Source organism: Furipterus horrens, unplaced genomic scaffold (genome assembly GCF_987537825.1).
Source record: "Furipterus horrens unplaced genomic scaffold, mFurHor1.1.pri manual_scaffold_5, whole genome shotgun sequence".
Lineage (NCBI taxonomy): Eukaryota > Metazoa > Chordata > Mammalia > Chiroptera > Furipteridae > Furipterus > Furipterus horrens.
The window spans coordinates 141,246,382-141,264,474 of record NW_028327175.1 but is presented as its reverse complement, the minus strand read 5'-3'; the positions used below and the strand labels follow the sequence as shown (position 1 = coordinate 141,264,474).

At 36.7% G+C, this 18,093-nt stretch overlaps 1 protein-coding gene across 5 annotated transcripts in view; it reads left to right on the top strand.

The window, feature by feature from the left end:
• KIF20B (kinesin family member 20B) overlaps positions 1–6,894 on the top strand; it is a 61,569-nt gene extending 54,675 nt beyond the window's left edge. For all 5 annotated transcript variants that reach the window (XM_090277989.1, XM_090277987.1, XM_090277988.1 and 2 more), the window contains 4 exons: positions 682–783; positions 1,607–1,757; positions 4,962–5,104; positions 6,240–6,894. In XM_090277989.1, coding sequence (XP_090134115.1) covers positions 682–783; positions 1,607–1,757; positions 4,962–5,104; positions 6,240–6,317 — 474 coding nt within the window. In that variant the 3' untranslated portion in view covers positions 6,318–6,894. The remainder of the gene's footprint in view (positions 1–681; positions 784–1,606; positions 1,758–4,961; positions 5,105–6,239) is intronic.
• Positions 6,895–18,093: the final 11,199 nt, after the last annotated feature.

The window sequence follows — 18,093 nt, the reverse complement described above, 5'->3', positions numbered from 1 at the left end:
GAAGAGAGTGTGTTTCTTAATTTTTACATTTTACCTGTGTTTATACTGAAGATTTTTGTTTGTTTTTATTTTACTTTGTTTTCAGTGCTGTGAGATTTTAGTTAGAGGTCTTAGACATAGATGTTTATGAAGGATTTGGGAGTTGGGAAAAGGACAGATATATTGCTGTGCTGTGTTTTAAACATGTGGTTCAAATAAAAAGTGTTGTTCCTTCTAATCTTTTTCATTTAGTTCATAGTTTCATTTTATGTAGTATGTGAAAAATTCATACTTTCAGTCATTTTGCAATATATACATGTATTAAATCATCACATTGTACATGTTAAACTTATGTATGTTATATGTCAATAATACCTTTATAAAGTTGGGAAAAAATTTATACTTTTAGTCAGGGTTTCTCAACGTCAGCACTATTGACATTTGGAACTAGATATCTCTTTCTTTAGGAAGGCAGCCCTGTGTATCACAGGGGTATTTAGCAGCATTCTGGCAATAAAACTCCACTTTCCCCAGCAATGGCAACCAAAAATATCTCCAAACATTGCCAATGTACTCTGGAGTCAACAGCCACCCCTGGTTAAGAATCATTACCTCCCTCCCACCCTCCCTTCATTCCTTCCAAGTCTAGAGAAAGAAAAAATTGTCAAGAAATTAACCAGTGGTGAAATATATTATTTTTAGGACTTGGTGAAATGTGAAAATGAGAAGAATACTGCACCCAGAACTAATTTGAAGTCCCCTGTTTCTGAGCATAGAAATTCTTCTGTCAAAAAGAAACAAAAGGTTTGTCTTTTAATTTGTTCAAAATTGACCATTTCAATAACTTACATTTATAAAGTAGATGAAAATAAAGATGTCAGATTTGATTGGTAATTATCCAGTGTTGCCCAATTATAACTCATTTATCTTCCATTGCTATTCATCTAATTCAGCTTAGAATGTAAGCTTTAGCATTTGGTCAGTAGCAGGTACTTCCTGATGTGTTCACTTCTCACTTTACATCACTTTGCCATTCTCTAGCTCTTTTATTCTTCTCCTCATATTCTTTTGAAAAAAATCCTCACCTGAGGACTTTAGAGAGAGGAGGAGGAGGAGAGAGAAAAGAGAAACATCTTCCCCCTCCCCATCCTGTAACCTAGTTATGCACCCATCTGGGAACTGAACCCACGGCCTTTTGGTTCACAGGAGGATGCTCCAACCAACTGAGCCACACTGGCCAGGGCCTCCTCATATTCTTTTTTTTAAAGGGTACAGTTGATTAATTTTAAGGTTTCATTTTAACTTATTTTTAGAAAGAGGGGAAGGGAGGGAGAAAGGGAGAGAAACATCACTGTGTGGTTGCCTTTCATGCACCCCCAACTGGGGACCTGCCCTGCAGCCCAGACATGGGCCCTGACTGGGCGTCAAACCGGCGACACATCATTTGGTGGGCTGGTGTGCAGTCCTCTGAGTCACACCAGCCAGAATGGCCTCCTTTTACTCTTCATTGCAAATTCCCTGCCTGAGAATTCATAACCTGTGTCTGGCCTCTTCAGTTCAACTGTCGCTATAACTATTTCTTTCTAATATTCTTCATCAACCATGACAAAAAATGTTTATTTATTAGGTTTCCACACGATCGTCATCTCAGAAAACATATTCTTTACGGAGTCAGGCATCTGCAAGTAATGAAAACTTGGCTACTAAGAAAAAAGAAGGAACACTACAGAAATTCGGAGACTTCTTACAACGTTCTCCAACAATTTTTCAATCAAAAGGTTTGCAGAAAATTAATTAAATGCCCTTTAGTGGTCAGTATAGGGTATTTCCTAATATCTGATTGGCTATAAACTTAGCAAGGGTTATTATATTTCAAATATACATTTTCCTGTGTTAGGTGCTGTGGTAGGAAAAACAAAGGGATGATATGCCTAGATGTTCACTATGTAGTAAAGAAAGTCCTATGTTTAAGTAATTGATCCAGAGCAGACTGCTTAATGTAGTTATAGAGAAACAAGCAAAGTACTGTGTTAGTACTGGAAGAAAATGAACTATTCTAACTGGGGGCTATGGGAAGATTTTATAGAAGAGATGGGATTTAACTTAGTAATCGAAATGTTGGCAGGATTATGCCTGCTAGAGACAATCATTGCTGTTAGTATATTCTTCTAGTTTTTTTCTAAGTATAGATAAACATTACCTATTCATATAAATCAAAAACATAACTTCTATAAAAAATCTATTGAATTTACTTAATGCTTTTTTTCTTAGCCACATTAATACCTGTTGTGTTAATATATGCTCAGATGTACCCTCTCTATATCTACATGTATACATAAACAGAAACATACATACACACACTCACATCTACCAGAGGGAACAGTTTTGACACAGGTAGAGTACCAGGAAAGTATAGGGAACGTGCAGGCTATCCTAGGTAGCAGTATGTGTCTGGTATGTAGAATGTGGAGAGATTATTGGGGAGAGGGGGCAGGTGGAGGAGTGGGTTTTCATGAGATTACCTGAGTGGTAGCAATAGGATAAATTGGAGAGTAGAGGTAAGGAGGATAGGGAGGGATAGGGACTATAAAGGCAAGGGACAGCTGAATTGATTCAGATAGGCTATGCAAAAATACTTTCTGTAGAAACTTAATGGAGGTTCCCAAACTTTCTTTGTTCATAGTGCCCTTAATAACTCAGTAAATTTTTTCATTGAGCTCCTGAACCCAAAGAAAAACCTAATAGTTTTATTCATTTAGTACTTAAGGCCAAACAACCACTGAAAATTCAGCTTCTGAAAATCTAGGTTGGAAAGATATGTCGTTGTCGAAAGGAATGTGATCCACTGTTACTTTGAAACTGACCTACCGTGAGCTATTGTCATTGTTAGTATCCAGAGCAGGCTGCTTCGTGTAGTTAAAGAGAGGGAGACCAGCCCTTCTATTCCTGAGAGTTTGCTGCAGCGTGCCTCAGTGCATAGTTTGGGAACTTCAGACTTACCGGACCCATTTGTATATATTTTTCAAAAATATATGCATCATTTTAAGACATAGTTTGCATAAGCATATAAAATATCTGGAGGGACAAATAGCAAAGTGTTAAAGGTCTAAGTTTGGAGAGGCAGAACTTGTTACTTTAGATTTTTATGGATTTCGTTAAAATTATATTGACAATTACTTGTTAAAAAGAAATATGTTTACAAGGGGAGGGAGTTACACATGCAGTAATTGACTCCCTTACCTGATTGACTCAGCTCCTTAACAGCCCCTCTACCTATATACACCTGGTGTGGGTTTTTAAAAAATTATTTCTAGGAATATAAGATATCCTTATTTTGGGTAGTAACTATAATACATAGCTGTTGTTGATCAGTTGGAAATACAAGGAAAAAAGAAAGTTGAGATTAATTCTTAAAATTCTGCTGCTCTGATAACCACTGTTAATTCATTATTTGGTGTCCCTGGTCTTCCAGTCCTTTTCTTGCCTATCTCCTATCCATTTAATACATGGCAGACAGAGTGGGCCTTTCAAAGTGCAAATTGAATTATTTAACCTATAATTTCTTGTTTTCTTTTTCACTGGAATGAAAGTGCAAAATGTCTGTCTAGTTCACCTCCTATAGTAGGTGAACCAGCCACATAGTAGTAGAAGTTTGGTGGCTCCAGGCCAAAATCCTGCATGTGGTTTTTGTTTTTAAAGACTGATCATGGACAGTTACAAAGGTTTTACCTGTTAGGCTTCATGTGGGAAGCCGCGCTCCAATGCCCTGCCATCTCTAAAGGCGAGTTACAGTCAAGAACTCAGGCCCCGGACCAGTCATGCTCTTACACATACCTGGATTCCTAGCCTAGTGCCTTCATTTGGAGCCTCTTCATTGGGTGCCTTTAGCAGAGAATGTCCTCAGGTGTCTTCTGCCAAAGACCTTGTGACAGGGAAGGGAAGGCAAACTTGAAGGCACCTTTCTTCACTCTACGTCTGTGTTTCCACTCCTAGCCCTTTCTCCTGGCCCCCAGCCCCAATGTCCATGAAACTACAAGTGCACAAGCCTTTTGTTCCTCTGGCAGTGAGATGGCCCTCGCTTTTGTGCTGATCCTCCTGACCAGGCCACACAGTGTTCTATGGGAAATAGGGAAAAGGGGGTGAGTGGGAGCTGGTGATTTTTCAGGTTTAGCTTCTTGCTTATTCTATTGCTGTAAGTGCTTAAAGGCTTGAGTGTTACTTTCATTTTGGGTTGTCTTTAAGTAGCTACTCTCACATCTGGAAGCTCAGCTCTCAAGCTCAGCTCAGCCCTTGACAAGTAGACCCTCGGTTGAGCCTATTTCCTTAAATGTTTTTTCTGTGTTTTTGAAAAATATAGTTTATTATGTGTATATGGATTTTTTTATCCAGGAGTTTTCCCAAATGGAAATCACTTTTTATTCAAACCAATATGTACTTATTTAAAAAAAAAATGTATAAAGTAAGAAATTTAAAATTTCTTATTCCACTTCTCAGAAGCAATAAACTGTTAACAATTTGCTTTCTGTCTTTTACTGTATGTGAGTGTGAAACTATAAGTAAAGGGCTCACAATTACAAACTACCTTTACTTAATAATAAGGTGGACATCTTTACATGTGAGTACTGAACTAGATCTACCACCTTATTTTTAATGCTGCATGGTCCACTATTATGTATCCTGCTTCCCTGTTTAACATAGATAAACCTCTTTCAAGTCTTCAAGGATGTCTGAGTTATTGGTGGTACTGTTATTTACTAGTCAAATGATATTTTATGTATTTGATTTTGCTCTTAATCATTATTTTATGTGTTCATTAGACATTTAATTTTTTTCTTTGTGAGTTGTCTATTTCTTTTCACCATTTATAAATTACAGTGGTTTTCTTTAATTTGGTATGTTTTTGCTTTGTCAAGAATTTTAAACCTTTGCATTTAGAAGGTTATTTATTTCAGAATTTAACTAAGAAGTATATTTTTTTATAGCAAAGAAGATAATTGAAACAATGAGCTCTTCAAAGCTCTCAAATGTACAAGTAAGTAAAGAAAATGTATGTCAACCAAAACGGGCCAAACGGAAATTATACACAAATGAAATTTCATCTCCTATTGATATATCTGGCCAAGTGGTAAGCTACTATTTCAGTTTTCTTAAAAGTAAAACTATTCATGTTATTTTAAGTTATAATATACATAACAATTTGAATTTTATAATTGAATTTTTATTCTTTAGATCAAATCTCTTAAAATGTGCTTTAAATGTTATACTTTTGATATCAAATGTGTTGAGTTTATAGTAATTAAATATTAAAGTGGCATTAACACATACAAATTCCATGCATTTACATTTGTAACCTAATCAGATGAATTTTAATTCCATCAATAAAATTATCTCTATTTAGTAATTTATTTGCTTCTAACATCTATTTTTCTTGTTCTCTTTATCATAGAGTTGTACAAATCTGGGCCTAAGTGTGCCTGGTAAAAATACAGAATTGACATTCAGTCATTTCCTCCCACCTTTCCTCTAAGCCTTCCAGGTTCTACTGAAAAAAGACTATAGTTTGTCACCATGACTCTGTGACTCATCCTCCTTACTCAGAACAGGCTGTGCTGTTACAGGGAAAGTTCTAATTTTTTATCAAGCTTACATTTGCCTAGTGGATGAAAGTGAAAATAGAAAAGTAATTAAAGGAAAAGCTTTCAGCAGGAAATGGCCAAGAAAAGTCATGGGAGAGATTTTTTTTTTCAATGGTAGCTGTTAGATATAAGACAGATACTTATATGCAAATGGCAAAGAATTGGGGTCAATTAGGACATGCTGTTAGAAGTATTATTCTCTTTACCACTTTTCACCATCTGTCTGATTAGTACATAATTTCCTCTCTTGGCTGAAATTATTTCTTTTTTAGTTGCAGTATAATGCTCTTCCAACTTTGAAAGTCATATAGTTGCTGCAAAAGATCATTTCTTAAAAGTTATTTGAGTCACATGTTTACAAACATTTTAGTAATTATTTCTAGCTTATATGTCCTGAATTTAATACAGAATGTAGATTATTTTAATTCTAAAATTATGTAATGTTGAAAGAATCTTTTACAAAATCTATTATTTTAGGCATTTTTTTTGGTAGGAGATAGTATTCCTGTAGACAAAGAGGACAAAAAATATAATATACCTGTTTTAGTTACTAATAAGCCCATGAACATATCTTGCTTATTATAAACAAGCTTTTATTTTTATTTGTGTAATTGTTAATTTCAGATTTTGATGGACCATAAGGTGAAGGAAAGTGATCACCAAATTCTCAAACGACGACTTCGAACTAAACCAGCCAAGTAATTCAGTATGGAGAATGTTTTAATGTAAATTTCATATTCATAATCATTGTAACTTGCATCCTGACTTTAAGATAGTTGTATATATTATGGCATTTAATCCCTCTGTATATACATTGCTATTTTATACATAGTATAATTTTAATTCAATAAAGAAGATAAGTCAACAATAAATTGTCTGCTTTTCCAAGGCATTTTTGTAACAGCTTCTTTTCAAACTGTATGTATTTTCTTATTATCCCAGTGAGGATCCTAGGAAAGATGGTATTTTCATTTCTTTTTTTTTCTAGATATAGATGCCATAGGTCAGTTATTTGTTCTACTTATTTTAACAGTGTCTTATGAATTGTTTTTAATCTGTTAGAAAATAGAACTGGTTTTGCGTATCTGTTTGGATTATAGCTGATATCCAGAGAATAAGCGTGTACAGATCTTCTGTTGCCCAAGTATGTACAGCAGTCCCCCTTTTTCCACAGTTTTGCTCTTCTTGGTTTCAGTTACATGGGTCAGCTGCAGTCCAAAACTATTAAATGGAAAGTTTCAGAAATGAACAATTCAATAAATAATTCCTAAGTTTTAAATCATGTAGCATTCTGAGTAGTGTCATGAAATCTCACACTGTCTCATTCCACCCCACCCCACCCTCCAATCCCACCGGGATGTGCATCATCCCTTTGTCCAGCATATTCACATTGCATCCTCTCCCCTCCCATTAGTTGCTTAGTAGCTATCTTGATTATCAGATTGACCCTTGTAGTACCACAGTGCTTGTGTTCAATAGTCCTTTTACTTCGTAATGGTCCCAAAGTGCAGGAGTAACTATGCTGGCAATTCAGATAAGCCAAAGAAAAGCCATAAAGTGCTTTCTTTCAGTGAAAAGGTGAAAGTTTCAACTTAATACAGGAAGAAGAAAATCATATGCTGAGGTTGCTAAGGTCTACAGTAAGGATGATCTTTGGTGAAATTATGAAGAAGGAAAAAAGTTGCTAGTTTTGTTGTCACACCTCAAACTGTGTAAGTTTTGGCCACAGTGTGTGATAAGTGCATAGTTAAGATGGAAAAGGCATTAAATATTTATGTAGAAGACAGGAACAGAAAATGTGCTCCGACTGACAGCAAGAAGCACTAAACCTATAAAGATTTCAGCAAGGGATCCCCTGAAACGAGTGACCACATTCACATATCTTAAAGTGTATTGTTATAATTGTTCTAGCTTATTATTAATTGTTACTCTCTTACTGTGCCTCATATATAAATTAAACTTTATCATAGATATGCATGTAGAGGAAAAAAACAGTGTATATTGGGTTTGGTACGATCTGCGGTTTCAGGCACCAACTGGAATCTTAGAACATATTCCCTACAGACCAGGGGAACTAGTGTATATATATAATTTAGAAAAAAAAACTTGATTCCTTATTGAGAATATCTTATTTTTTTATAATCTAATAGAGTTGGCTTTCTTATTTTTCCAGGAAATAGAAGATCAGAAGCAGAAAGTTAAAAAAGGAAATAGCATCTTGAGGTCAAATAACATGGATAGCTAGAAATGGTAGAGTTTTAGACCTGCAGGGACCTTAGGAATGCATGTTCTTGTTTTTTATAGATGAGAAACAGACCTATAAAATTTACGTTTTCTAGATTGTACAGCTGAAGTTAACTGAGGTTTTCTTTAAAAACAAAACAGAACAACCAACCTATAAGAAGTAAAAAGCAAAGAGACCTCAAGAATTGTTGCCAATTGGAGCTTTTTAATCTGAGAGCAAACATATATCTAAAACCTTAAAGGCATCACTGGTTTTTAGCATTGTTTATTTTATTGAATGATGATTCTAAGGAAGAAAATTTATCTTTGATGTCTTGTTTAGGAGATAATACCATGTTTAGGGAAAATAGCCATCAGAATAATTAATTATGTAATCTCTTTAAGCACTGAAATGTTTTTATTATGCTACCCAGATTCATTATGCTAAAAATATATCCATAGTTGATCCTCATTATTCAGAGAGTCCATATTTACAAGAGTCCTTACTTGCTAAAATTTATTTGTAATCCCCAGATCAGTAGTCAAGGCACTTTTGTAGTCATTCTCAGACATGCACAGTGTGGCAAGAAAATTTGAGTTGCTCACATGCATGTTCCCAGCCAAGGTTGAACAAGGTGAACACCGCCTTTCTGTTTCAACTGTAGACAGTAAACAAATTCCACCTTCCTGAAAATAGACTGAAATCACTCCTCAACGAGATCTGCAAGGGAGACAGTTTGCCCAATAAAAGGGCTTTAGAAACACCTTGGGCTTCCCACGAATTTATACAAACAAAACATACATAAACTGAAAGTAGGAATCAAAATACCCACTGGAATAAAAATGAACACTTCAGGGGAAGCTGCAACACAGTCTCTACAACTATAGGTTTTACAGTGTGTGAAATGGGTTAAAAATAAGTAGATATGGAGTCAAAAATCAGTTCATGTGGAAAGAAACAGCAAAATGAGTCCCATGGTAAACAAACACAAAAAACCGACATGGCCCAAATGTGAATATTTGCGAAAACTTGAGTGGCTATTCAGTGCATAGTCAAGAATTTTAAAGAAATGTTATCTCGGGAAGATCTGTCCAAGGAGGCGTAAATACATGAGCTGCTTCTCCCCACAGCTAAGAAGAAATTTACAGCCACTTCAAAACTAAAAAAAAAAAACAAACAAAAAACCCCCCAAAATCCAAAAAATCAAAACTATAGGGAAGTTCAGCAAGAAATAAAGAAGAAATAACCAGAAACGTAGGAGGGGCGGAGCCAGGATGGAGAGAAAGAGGAGCAGAGCGGCGGCTGTGGGGGTGGTGCTTCTTGGCAGCACAGTTAGAGGCTAGAGGTGGCGCTGCTCTTGGGAGAGCAGCAGGCTGGTGCCGCTAGCAGCAGCCCTGACAAAAAACAGTCATAACTGATTAAACCTGAGAAATGATTCAAACCCCAAACTAGACCACACAGCTTGCGGTTCCAGAGCCTGGGAAAATAGAGCCACATTACTTCTGACTGTGAAAGCAAGTGGGGGTGGGGGTGCAGGAAGAAGCTGCCAGTCTCGAAAAGGAGGCAGCTTGCTTAGTATGGCAAGGGGAAGAGGTGCCTGGAAAAGCTGCTGCAACTGGCACTTTTCCCTTTCAGACCCCTCCCCCACATACAGCGCCAAAATGCGGTGAACCAGTCGCCAGCACTAACAAATGCCTAAGGCTCCGCCCCCTATAACATAAGAGGTGCAACAGCCCGTGCCCAAAACACAGAGGCAAGCACAGGAAGATGAGGAGACAGAGAAGTATGACCCAGAAGCAGGGGCAGATCAAGGTCCCAGTGGCACAACTAAGCAAGGAGCAGATAGCACGCCAAACGGATGAGGATATAGACAACAGATGCACAGTTTAAGACATTAGTGATTATGATGCTCATAGATCTGACAACAAAGATTAAACAGGACGGGGAAAGAATGAAGGCTATCCTGGCTGAAATGAAGGAAAATTCATATGAAACAAGTGAAGGAAAGGAAACCAGGGTTCAAGTCAACAAATTGAATTGTAATGAAGAAACAAAGCAGTCAACCAGTACAGGAGGAAACAAGAATTTAAAAAAATGAGGAGAGGCTTAGAAACCTCTGGGACGGCTATAAACGTGCCAACATTCGAATCGTAGGATTGCCAGAAGGTGAAGAGGGAGAGCAAGAAATTGAAAAATTATGTGAAAAAATAATGAAGGAAAACTTCCCTAATTTGGGGAAGGAAATGGACATACGGGCCCAGGAAGCACAGAGAATCCCAGACAAACTAGACCCAGGGAGGACCACACCAAGACACATCATAATCAAAATGCCAAAGGCTAAGGATGAAGAGAGAATCTTATAAGCAGCAAGAGAGAATAGGAGAATTACCTACAAAGGGGTACCAACAAGACTGTCTGCTGATTTCTCAAAAGAAACTTTGCAGGCAAGAAGGGACTGGCAGGAAATATTCAAAGTAATGAAAAGCAAGGCCCTACAACCAAGATTACTCTATCCAGCAAAGATATCATTCAGAATGGAAGGGCAGATAAAGTGCTTCCCAGACAAAGTAAAGCTGAAGGAGTTCATCATCACCAAGCCATTATTATATGAAATGTTAAAGGGACTTATTTAAGAAAAAGGATACAGAAACTATGAACATTAAAATGAAAACAGTATCACAACTATCAACAACAGAAGCTAGGGAATGGAACAAAGGCAAACTAAGCAGACAACTAGAGTGGGAACAGAATCATAGGTATGGGGAGCATGTTGGGGGTGGACATCTGGGAGGGGGAAGTGGGAGAGGGAGGGAAATGGTGCAGGAATTAAGAAGCATGGTAGGGGAGGGGAGTGGATGGGGATGTTGAGGAGAGCTTTATGCACAACCATGGACATGGACTAAGGGTGGGGGACTGCTGGAGGGAGGGGGTTGCTGGGTGGAGGGGAGCAAAAGGAAAAGAAATTGGGACAACTGTAACAGCATAATCAATAAAACATATATAAGAAAAGTTATCTCAATGAGTAGGGAATCTCAGCAGAGAAATGGAAGGTATGAAGAAAATTAAATGGATGCCCTCACTGGCGTGGCTCAGTGGGTTGGGCATCATCCTGCAAACTGAAGCGTTGATGGTTCCATTCCTGGTGAGGGTACATGCCTGGGTTACGGACCAGGTCCTGCTTGGGGGCGTGTGAGAGGCAACCTATTGATGTTTCTTGCACAATGTTTCTCTCCCTCTCCCTCCTCCTCTCTCTCAAAATAAATAAAATTTTAGAAAAGAAAATCAAATGGAATTGTTACAACAGAAGAGTAAAATAAGATGAAAAAATCTACTGGATAGATTTAACAGCAGATGAGATGGCAGAAGAAAGTGTCCATGAACTTGAAAATAGATCAAATCAAATCAAATCTGAAGAAGAGAGATTAAAAAAAGAGGAATAGAGCCTCAGGGTCCTATGGAATAATATTACATGGACTAGTGCACATGTGATTGAAGATCCAGAAGAATAAAGGAGTGAAAATAGAATAGAAAAAATATATTTGAAGAAATAGTGGCCAAGTATTTTACAAATTTTATGAAGAAACGATGCTCTGTGTATCCTTAAAAAATCTGAAAACACATATGAAGAGTCAAACTACTGAAAACCAACAATAAAGAGAAAATTGGAATGCAGAATAATCAGTAAAATCTTGAAAATCTGGAGAAGAACAACACATTGCATACAAGCTGCTTACTGGCAGAAAATATTGCAATGCATAATACGTTAGACAAAAGACATACATAAGAATATATAAGAATCAAAATTGTAACAACACAACCAACCCCATAAAAATCTGGTTAAAACATGAAGAGATATTTCACTAAAGAAGTTAGAGGCAGTTACTATAGGAAGGCAAATTAAAGCCACAAGTAGAGTCAAAACTACAGTGACATGCCCTCATTGGTCTGGCTCAGTGGACTGAGTGCCAGCCTGCAAACCAAAGGGTCCCCGGTTTGATTCCCAGTCAGGGCACATGCCTGGGTTGCGGGCCAGGTCCCCATTTGGGGAAGGGTGAGAGGCAACCACACATCGATGTTTCTCTCCCTCTCTTTCTCCGCCCCTTTCCCTCTCTAAAAATAAATTTAAAAAATTTTTTTTCTAAAAAGGGGGGAAAAAATTACAGTGAAAGGATGTTCTAGTTTCCCTAATCTATCAAATTGTGCTTCACCTCCCAGCTGCCTGGCTTCCCTAATCTTGATCCTCCCATTGCTACTTTGGAGCAAGGTAAAACCATTCTAGCTACTTTGAACTGTTTGCAACCATTACTGCAGCTATAATTGCTATATTTGCAGTTTATTCAAAATGGGCATTTTTACTTTTTTTTCTTCCCTTTTTTTTTTTTTTTTTTTGTAAAGCATAGAATCTGTCAATATACCTGCTTTGGCAAAACCCCCAGCAGTGATCTGACTAGCTAATTAGATTCTTCAAAGACCTTATTTGAACTCTTTCAGAGTTTCTCTCTCTCACATACAATAAAGTTTCAGAAGTTCCCTAGTTTGGGAAACTAGGAAATTTCCCCAAACATGGAATTTGTTAAGGAAATTTAGGCTTTCCTTAGATGTTTTGTGGCCATATAGGATAAATTTCCATAAATGGGAGACTTTATTTTGGCTTTCTGAACCTATGGGTTGAGCTAGCATAGCTTAGTCTAATTAATAGCACACAATAAAAATTATTTCTTTTTTGGCCATAATTAGCTAAAAGTTTAGTCTTTTGGTTCTAAAACTCACTTTTATTATTCCATGTGTATAAAAAACAAATCCATGTATAATAGCAGATGGGCCTCATGGTATGGACTCAGTATGGTTAGGTTCTATATATGATTTAACTCAAATACATAATTTCTGAGCAGCTTGTACCCCAATTTAGGAATATGATGAGTGATGGTGGCCTAGTAAGTGTGTGATTCAAGAATGCAATTTATATGCTAACACTTAGCCCCACTTTTTTCCCCTGTATTTTCACTCCATCTATCACTTATTTTGGGACTCTTCTAATGTTTAAATGGAAATTTTAAAACTTATTTGGCAATGAATAGCCACAAATAACCATTTACAACATCAAGGATCATTGAGACATTTTAATGATGTTAATTCTTCCTATCCATGAACACAGTATATGCTTCCACTTATTTGTATCTTCTTCAGTTTCATCAGTGTCTTATAATTTTCCAAGTACAAGTCTTTTGCACCATGGTTAAATTTATTCCTAAGTCCAAACAACCAAAAGCAATCTGTAGATTCAACACAATTCCTATGAAGATAACAATGGTGTATTTCACAGAACTAAAAAAAAATTTCAAAGACTTATATGGAACCACAAAAGACCTATAGCAGTCTTGGGGAAGAAGAACCAAGTTGGAGGGATCATGCTACCTGACATCAAACTATACTACAAGACCATAGTAATCAAAACAACATGGTACTGGCATAAAAACAGACAGATCAATGGGACAGAATAAAGAGCCTGTAAATAAACCCATGCCTTTATGTTTAATTAATATTCAACAAAAGAGGCAAGAATATACAATGGGGTAAAGATAGTCTATTCAATAAATGGTGCTGGAAATGTTAGATGTGTGCAAAGAAATGAAAGCCCACTTTCTTATACCATACACAAGAATAAACTCAAACTGGTTTATATACTTAAATGTTAGACTTAAAACCATAACAATCCTAGAAAACACAGGCAGTAAAATCTTGGATATATTTTTCTGCTATATCTCCTCAGGCAAGTGACATAAAAGAAAAAATAAACAAATGGGACTACATCAAATTAAAAAGTTTTTGCACAAGAAAACTATCAACAAAATGAAAAGACAACCCACTGAATGGGAGAAAGTATTTGCCAATGATACATCACATAAGGTGTTAATATTGAAAAATTGTAAAGAACTTATACAACTCAGCACCAAAAACAAAAGACCTCCCTCCTCCCCCAAAAGAAAACAATCCAAATAAAAAATGGTTAAAGGATTTGAATAGACATTTTCCCAAAGAGGACATACAGATGACCAATAGACATATGAAAAGATGCTCATTGTCACTAATCATCAGAAAAATGCAAATTAAAACTACAGTGAGATATTACCTCACACCTCGTCAGAACGGCTATCATCAATATATCAATATATACAAACAAGTGCTTGTGAGGATGTGGAGAAAATGAACCCTTGTACATTGATGGTGGGAGTACAGACTGGTGCAGCCACTATGGAAAGCAGTATGGAATTACCTCAAAAAATTAAAAATGGACCTGCCTTATGAAACAGTGATTTCAGTTCTGGGAATATATTCAAAGGAACCCGAAACACTGATTCAAAGGAATATATGCACCCCTATGTTCATAGCAGCTCTATTTACAATTAGCCAAGATTTGGAAACAACCCAAGTGCCCATCAGTAGATGAGTGGATAAAAAAGGCTGTGGCACATTTGCACAATGGAGTACTACTTGGCTGTAGAAAAAGAGGAAGTCTTACTTTTTTTGACAGAATGGATGGACCTGGAGAACATTATGCTAAATGAAATATGCTAGTAGAGAAAAACAAATATCATATGATTTCACTTACATGTGGAATTTAATGAACAAAATAAAGTAACAGACAAAATAGAAACATTCATAGATACAGAGAACAAACTGACAGCTATCAGAGGGGAGGGGAGTTGGCGGGCTGGGTGAAAAGGTAAAGGGATTAAGACACAGACAACGATATGATGATTACAGAGGAAAAAGGGGGTGGGGGAGGTAGAAAAGTGTAAAGAGGGGATAAATGGCAATGGAAAGAGATTTCACTGGGGTCGTGAACATACAATACAATATACAGGTGATATAGAGCTGTACATCTGAAGCCTATATAATTTTATTAACCAATGTCACCCCAATAAACTAAAAATAAATAAATAAATAAATTATTGAGATAAAATACATACATAGATTATTGGTCAAAATTAAAACTAATTTTTGAAAATTATAATAGAAAACAAATGAGACCGAAATGTTTTCCCAGATAACACATTATATGAGAATTTTAATACAAGATACATTTCATTGATCCAGTAGACCAGGGGTCTGTTTCTTAGACCACAGCCATGCCCTTTAATTATGTATTATCTGTAGTGGCATTCTTGCTATATTAATAGTTGAACTGTTGTGACAAAGACCATGTCATTGCAAAGCCTAATATTTACCACCTGACCCTATACAGAAAAAGTTTGTCATCTCTTGCAATAGACAATCCAACATAGATATGCCAGCAGAACTGATATTTTAATACAAAATTTTATACCAGTAATATATGTATCATGATGAAACTGAGTTGTTATTGAAAAGGTAGTGACCAGTTTGAACCTATTTATTTTTATTTGAATGTCTTCTAGAATATGTAAAATAATAATAAATGTATCTTCCATGCTACATGTATAATAAGAGCTTCTATAATTCTACGATATGTTTTTGATGTATTTTTCTCTCAAGATTATCACCTGTGTTTGATAAATGTATATTAAATCAATCTCATCAGTTGAAAAAATAGAGATAGCAAGCTGATAGAGGCAGATCGCGGCAAAGTTTTAAAAAATATTTTTAAACAACCTTTTTATTTGTAAATAACTTTAAGATTACAGAAAATTTGCAAGAATAGGATATTATATGGAATACTCATATAATCTTTACCTCAATCCTCTATTCTTTTTACAGCTTTATTGAGATTTCATCTATAAAATAGCAAGATAAAGTGTACAAAGCAATCATTTATATGTATACATTCTGAAATGATTCCTCATACCAGATTGAGTTAACACCTCACCTTGCATAGTTTTCCTTTTTGGTGTGTGTAAGAAAATTTTAGCTCTACTAGCAAATTTCAATGATACAATACGGTGTTATTCAGTAAGGTAAGTTTTAATGAGAAAATGAAGGAAAAAGCAAGAGTCTGAGTGGGCACCTAATCCTTTCGGGCTCTGTTCTCAGCTGAGTGTTGACACTCATGGGAAGAAGGAATACCGACCATAGTAAGTTCTTGAGAGAATTAAATGAGAAAATGTGTATCAAAATCGGATTGAAACTACTTGACAGTTTTGCCCAGGGGACACTGTTTTCTCCGCATATTCTAGCTCACGCAGGGTGAGTCACACAGGAAATAATTTAGATTAAATTTAGATTTAAATTTCTTATAGTCTTAGCAAATCCTTGACGATTTCTCCTCTAGCAGCTGTAAAAGGGCCTCTGTTAAGACGACAGAATTAACCTCTGTAGACCACTCTGTACTCTGGGGCAGTGCGTCTTGTAGGAGAACGATCGTTCAGTGTTCCTCACCGATTTAGAGCTTCTTCTAACTCAGCGGTTCTAAACCCTAATTGCACATTGAAATTACCTACAGATCTTAAAACAAAACAGAAAAAAACAGACTGATGCCTCCTGCTATCTCAGACCCCACTAAATTAGTTTGGGAAGAGGCCTGGGTACCGAGGTTGTTTACAGAGCACTGATGATTCGAAAGGGCAGCCAATGGGAGAACCGCTGCTGACGTTGCAAAGATAAGGTTGTCCACCAGATGGAGACAAAGCACTTCTCCCAGAAAAGGTTCCACAAACAAAATCCCATTCTCCGACTTTATGGCTGCAGCAACTCCAATTGATGTAATGTAACCAAATAGGGTAGACATGTGGGAAGACAGGTTAAAATTATCTTTGGTACTGTTGCTTGCCAAGATATTCTTGCCATCACTGGGGAAAATTCCAGGAACTAATTAAAAAAATAAAATAAAACAACGTGTGGCTAAAAATGTATCTTATTCACCCAATTACCTGAACTAGCATCTAGATATATTGGTAGTCTTTTCCTAGTTCACTTTGATAAAATAGACCATATAAAAGAGGATGGTATTATTGTTCAGGTAGAGTGGAAGATTTTGACATAAGATCACTCCAAGAATCATGCAAATAGAAATCAACTTCGGCATGAGTAAATTAGCGTAAGACAAGCTCACAGGATTTTAGGAAATATGCAGATATAATAATGTAATTTACATTTATTCCTAACTCTGAAGTACTGGATTGGCAGCTCCCAACTTATCTTGCTACCATTGCCTAGCTCTCTCATAGAAGCTCTAAAAATATAAGCTTGACCTCTGTCCCCTGGTAGCTGTAAGTGGTCAATGAGATTAGGTAAAATCCACTGGGAAGGGCTTCCCTTCCAGAATAAAGTGACAAGAAATTATTTCTTTCCCTTTCCTCAATCCTCTTCCCCCATCTTCTTGGGGGCATGAAACTTGGAGGTGGAGCAACCATTCCTGTCCACGAGATGACAAGTGCAAGGACAAAGCCAGGATAACTAAGGATGGCAGAGAGGATAAGCAGGAGGAGCCTGGTCCTGATGGGTCCCCTGAGGCAATTACTTTGATAAGTCAAGGGCTGCCTATTTCTTGACCACTTGTTAGGGAGATGGGGGGCGGGGGGGCGGGACTTCTTGTAATTGGCAGATACATTTATTCCTGATTGACCCATCCCTGAAAAGTTATTATATTGGCATATAGACATAAATATATATATATATATTATTGACCTTAAATCTTATCTTTTTTAGTTATTATTGCTTTTTAACTTTTCTAGTTAAAGAAGCCCTGTGGGCTTTAGATGAAACTAGGAATTTAGAAACTTGACTTTTTTGGTTGTTATTTCTAAACAGCATATATTAAGTGCGTAATTGTAAATACCAGGCAATCCACTAAGCATTCTTGATCTAACCACATTTTCCAAGTTAAAATGCGTAATATGACGTATCACATGGTGATAGGGTGACTATTCTCAACAGAATGGTGCTAGACAGACCAGATGTCCTGCCACCCTACCTGACACAGCCTGTGATTTCTCCAGGGTTCCCATCAGGTCAAAGCACACAGACCTGCTGGGCCAGACACACAGGTAACAGAATAGAAACGATACACCAAATATCAACAGACAATAGTATTTATAACAACACAGGCCTAATTTTGTCTAAAGGAACTGGGCAAGAGTAAAATTCTCACATTTTGATTAAGCGGAGCTGCAATTTGGTCGCCAGGATAGTCAGAATAATTTTTATTCTATGGTCCAGCAAGAGGATTTTATGGAAGAGGATTTCACAGGATTCAGGGGCTGTTCAAGAAACTGAGTTGGTAAAATGTGGGGAAAGATATGATCAGCACATGATGTCTCCTTGGAAAGGTCATAAAGG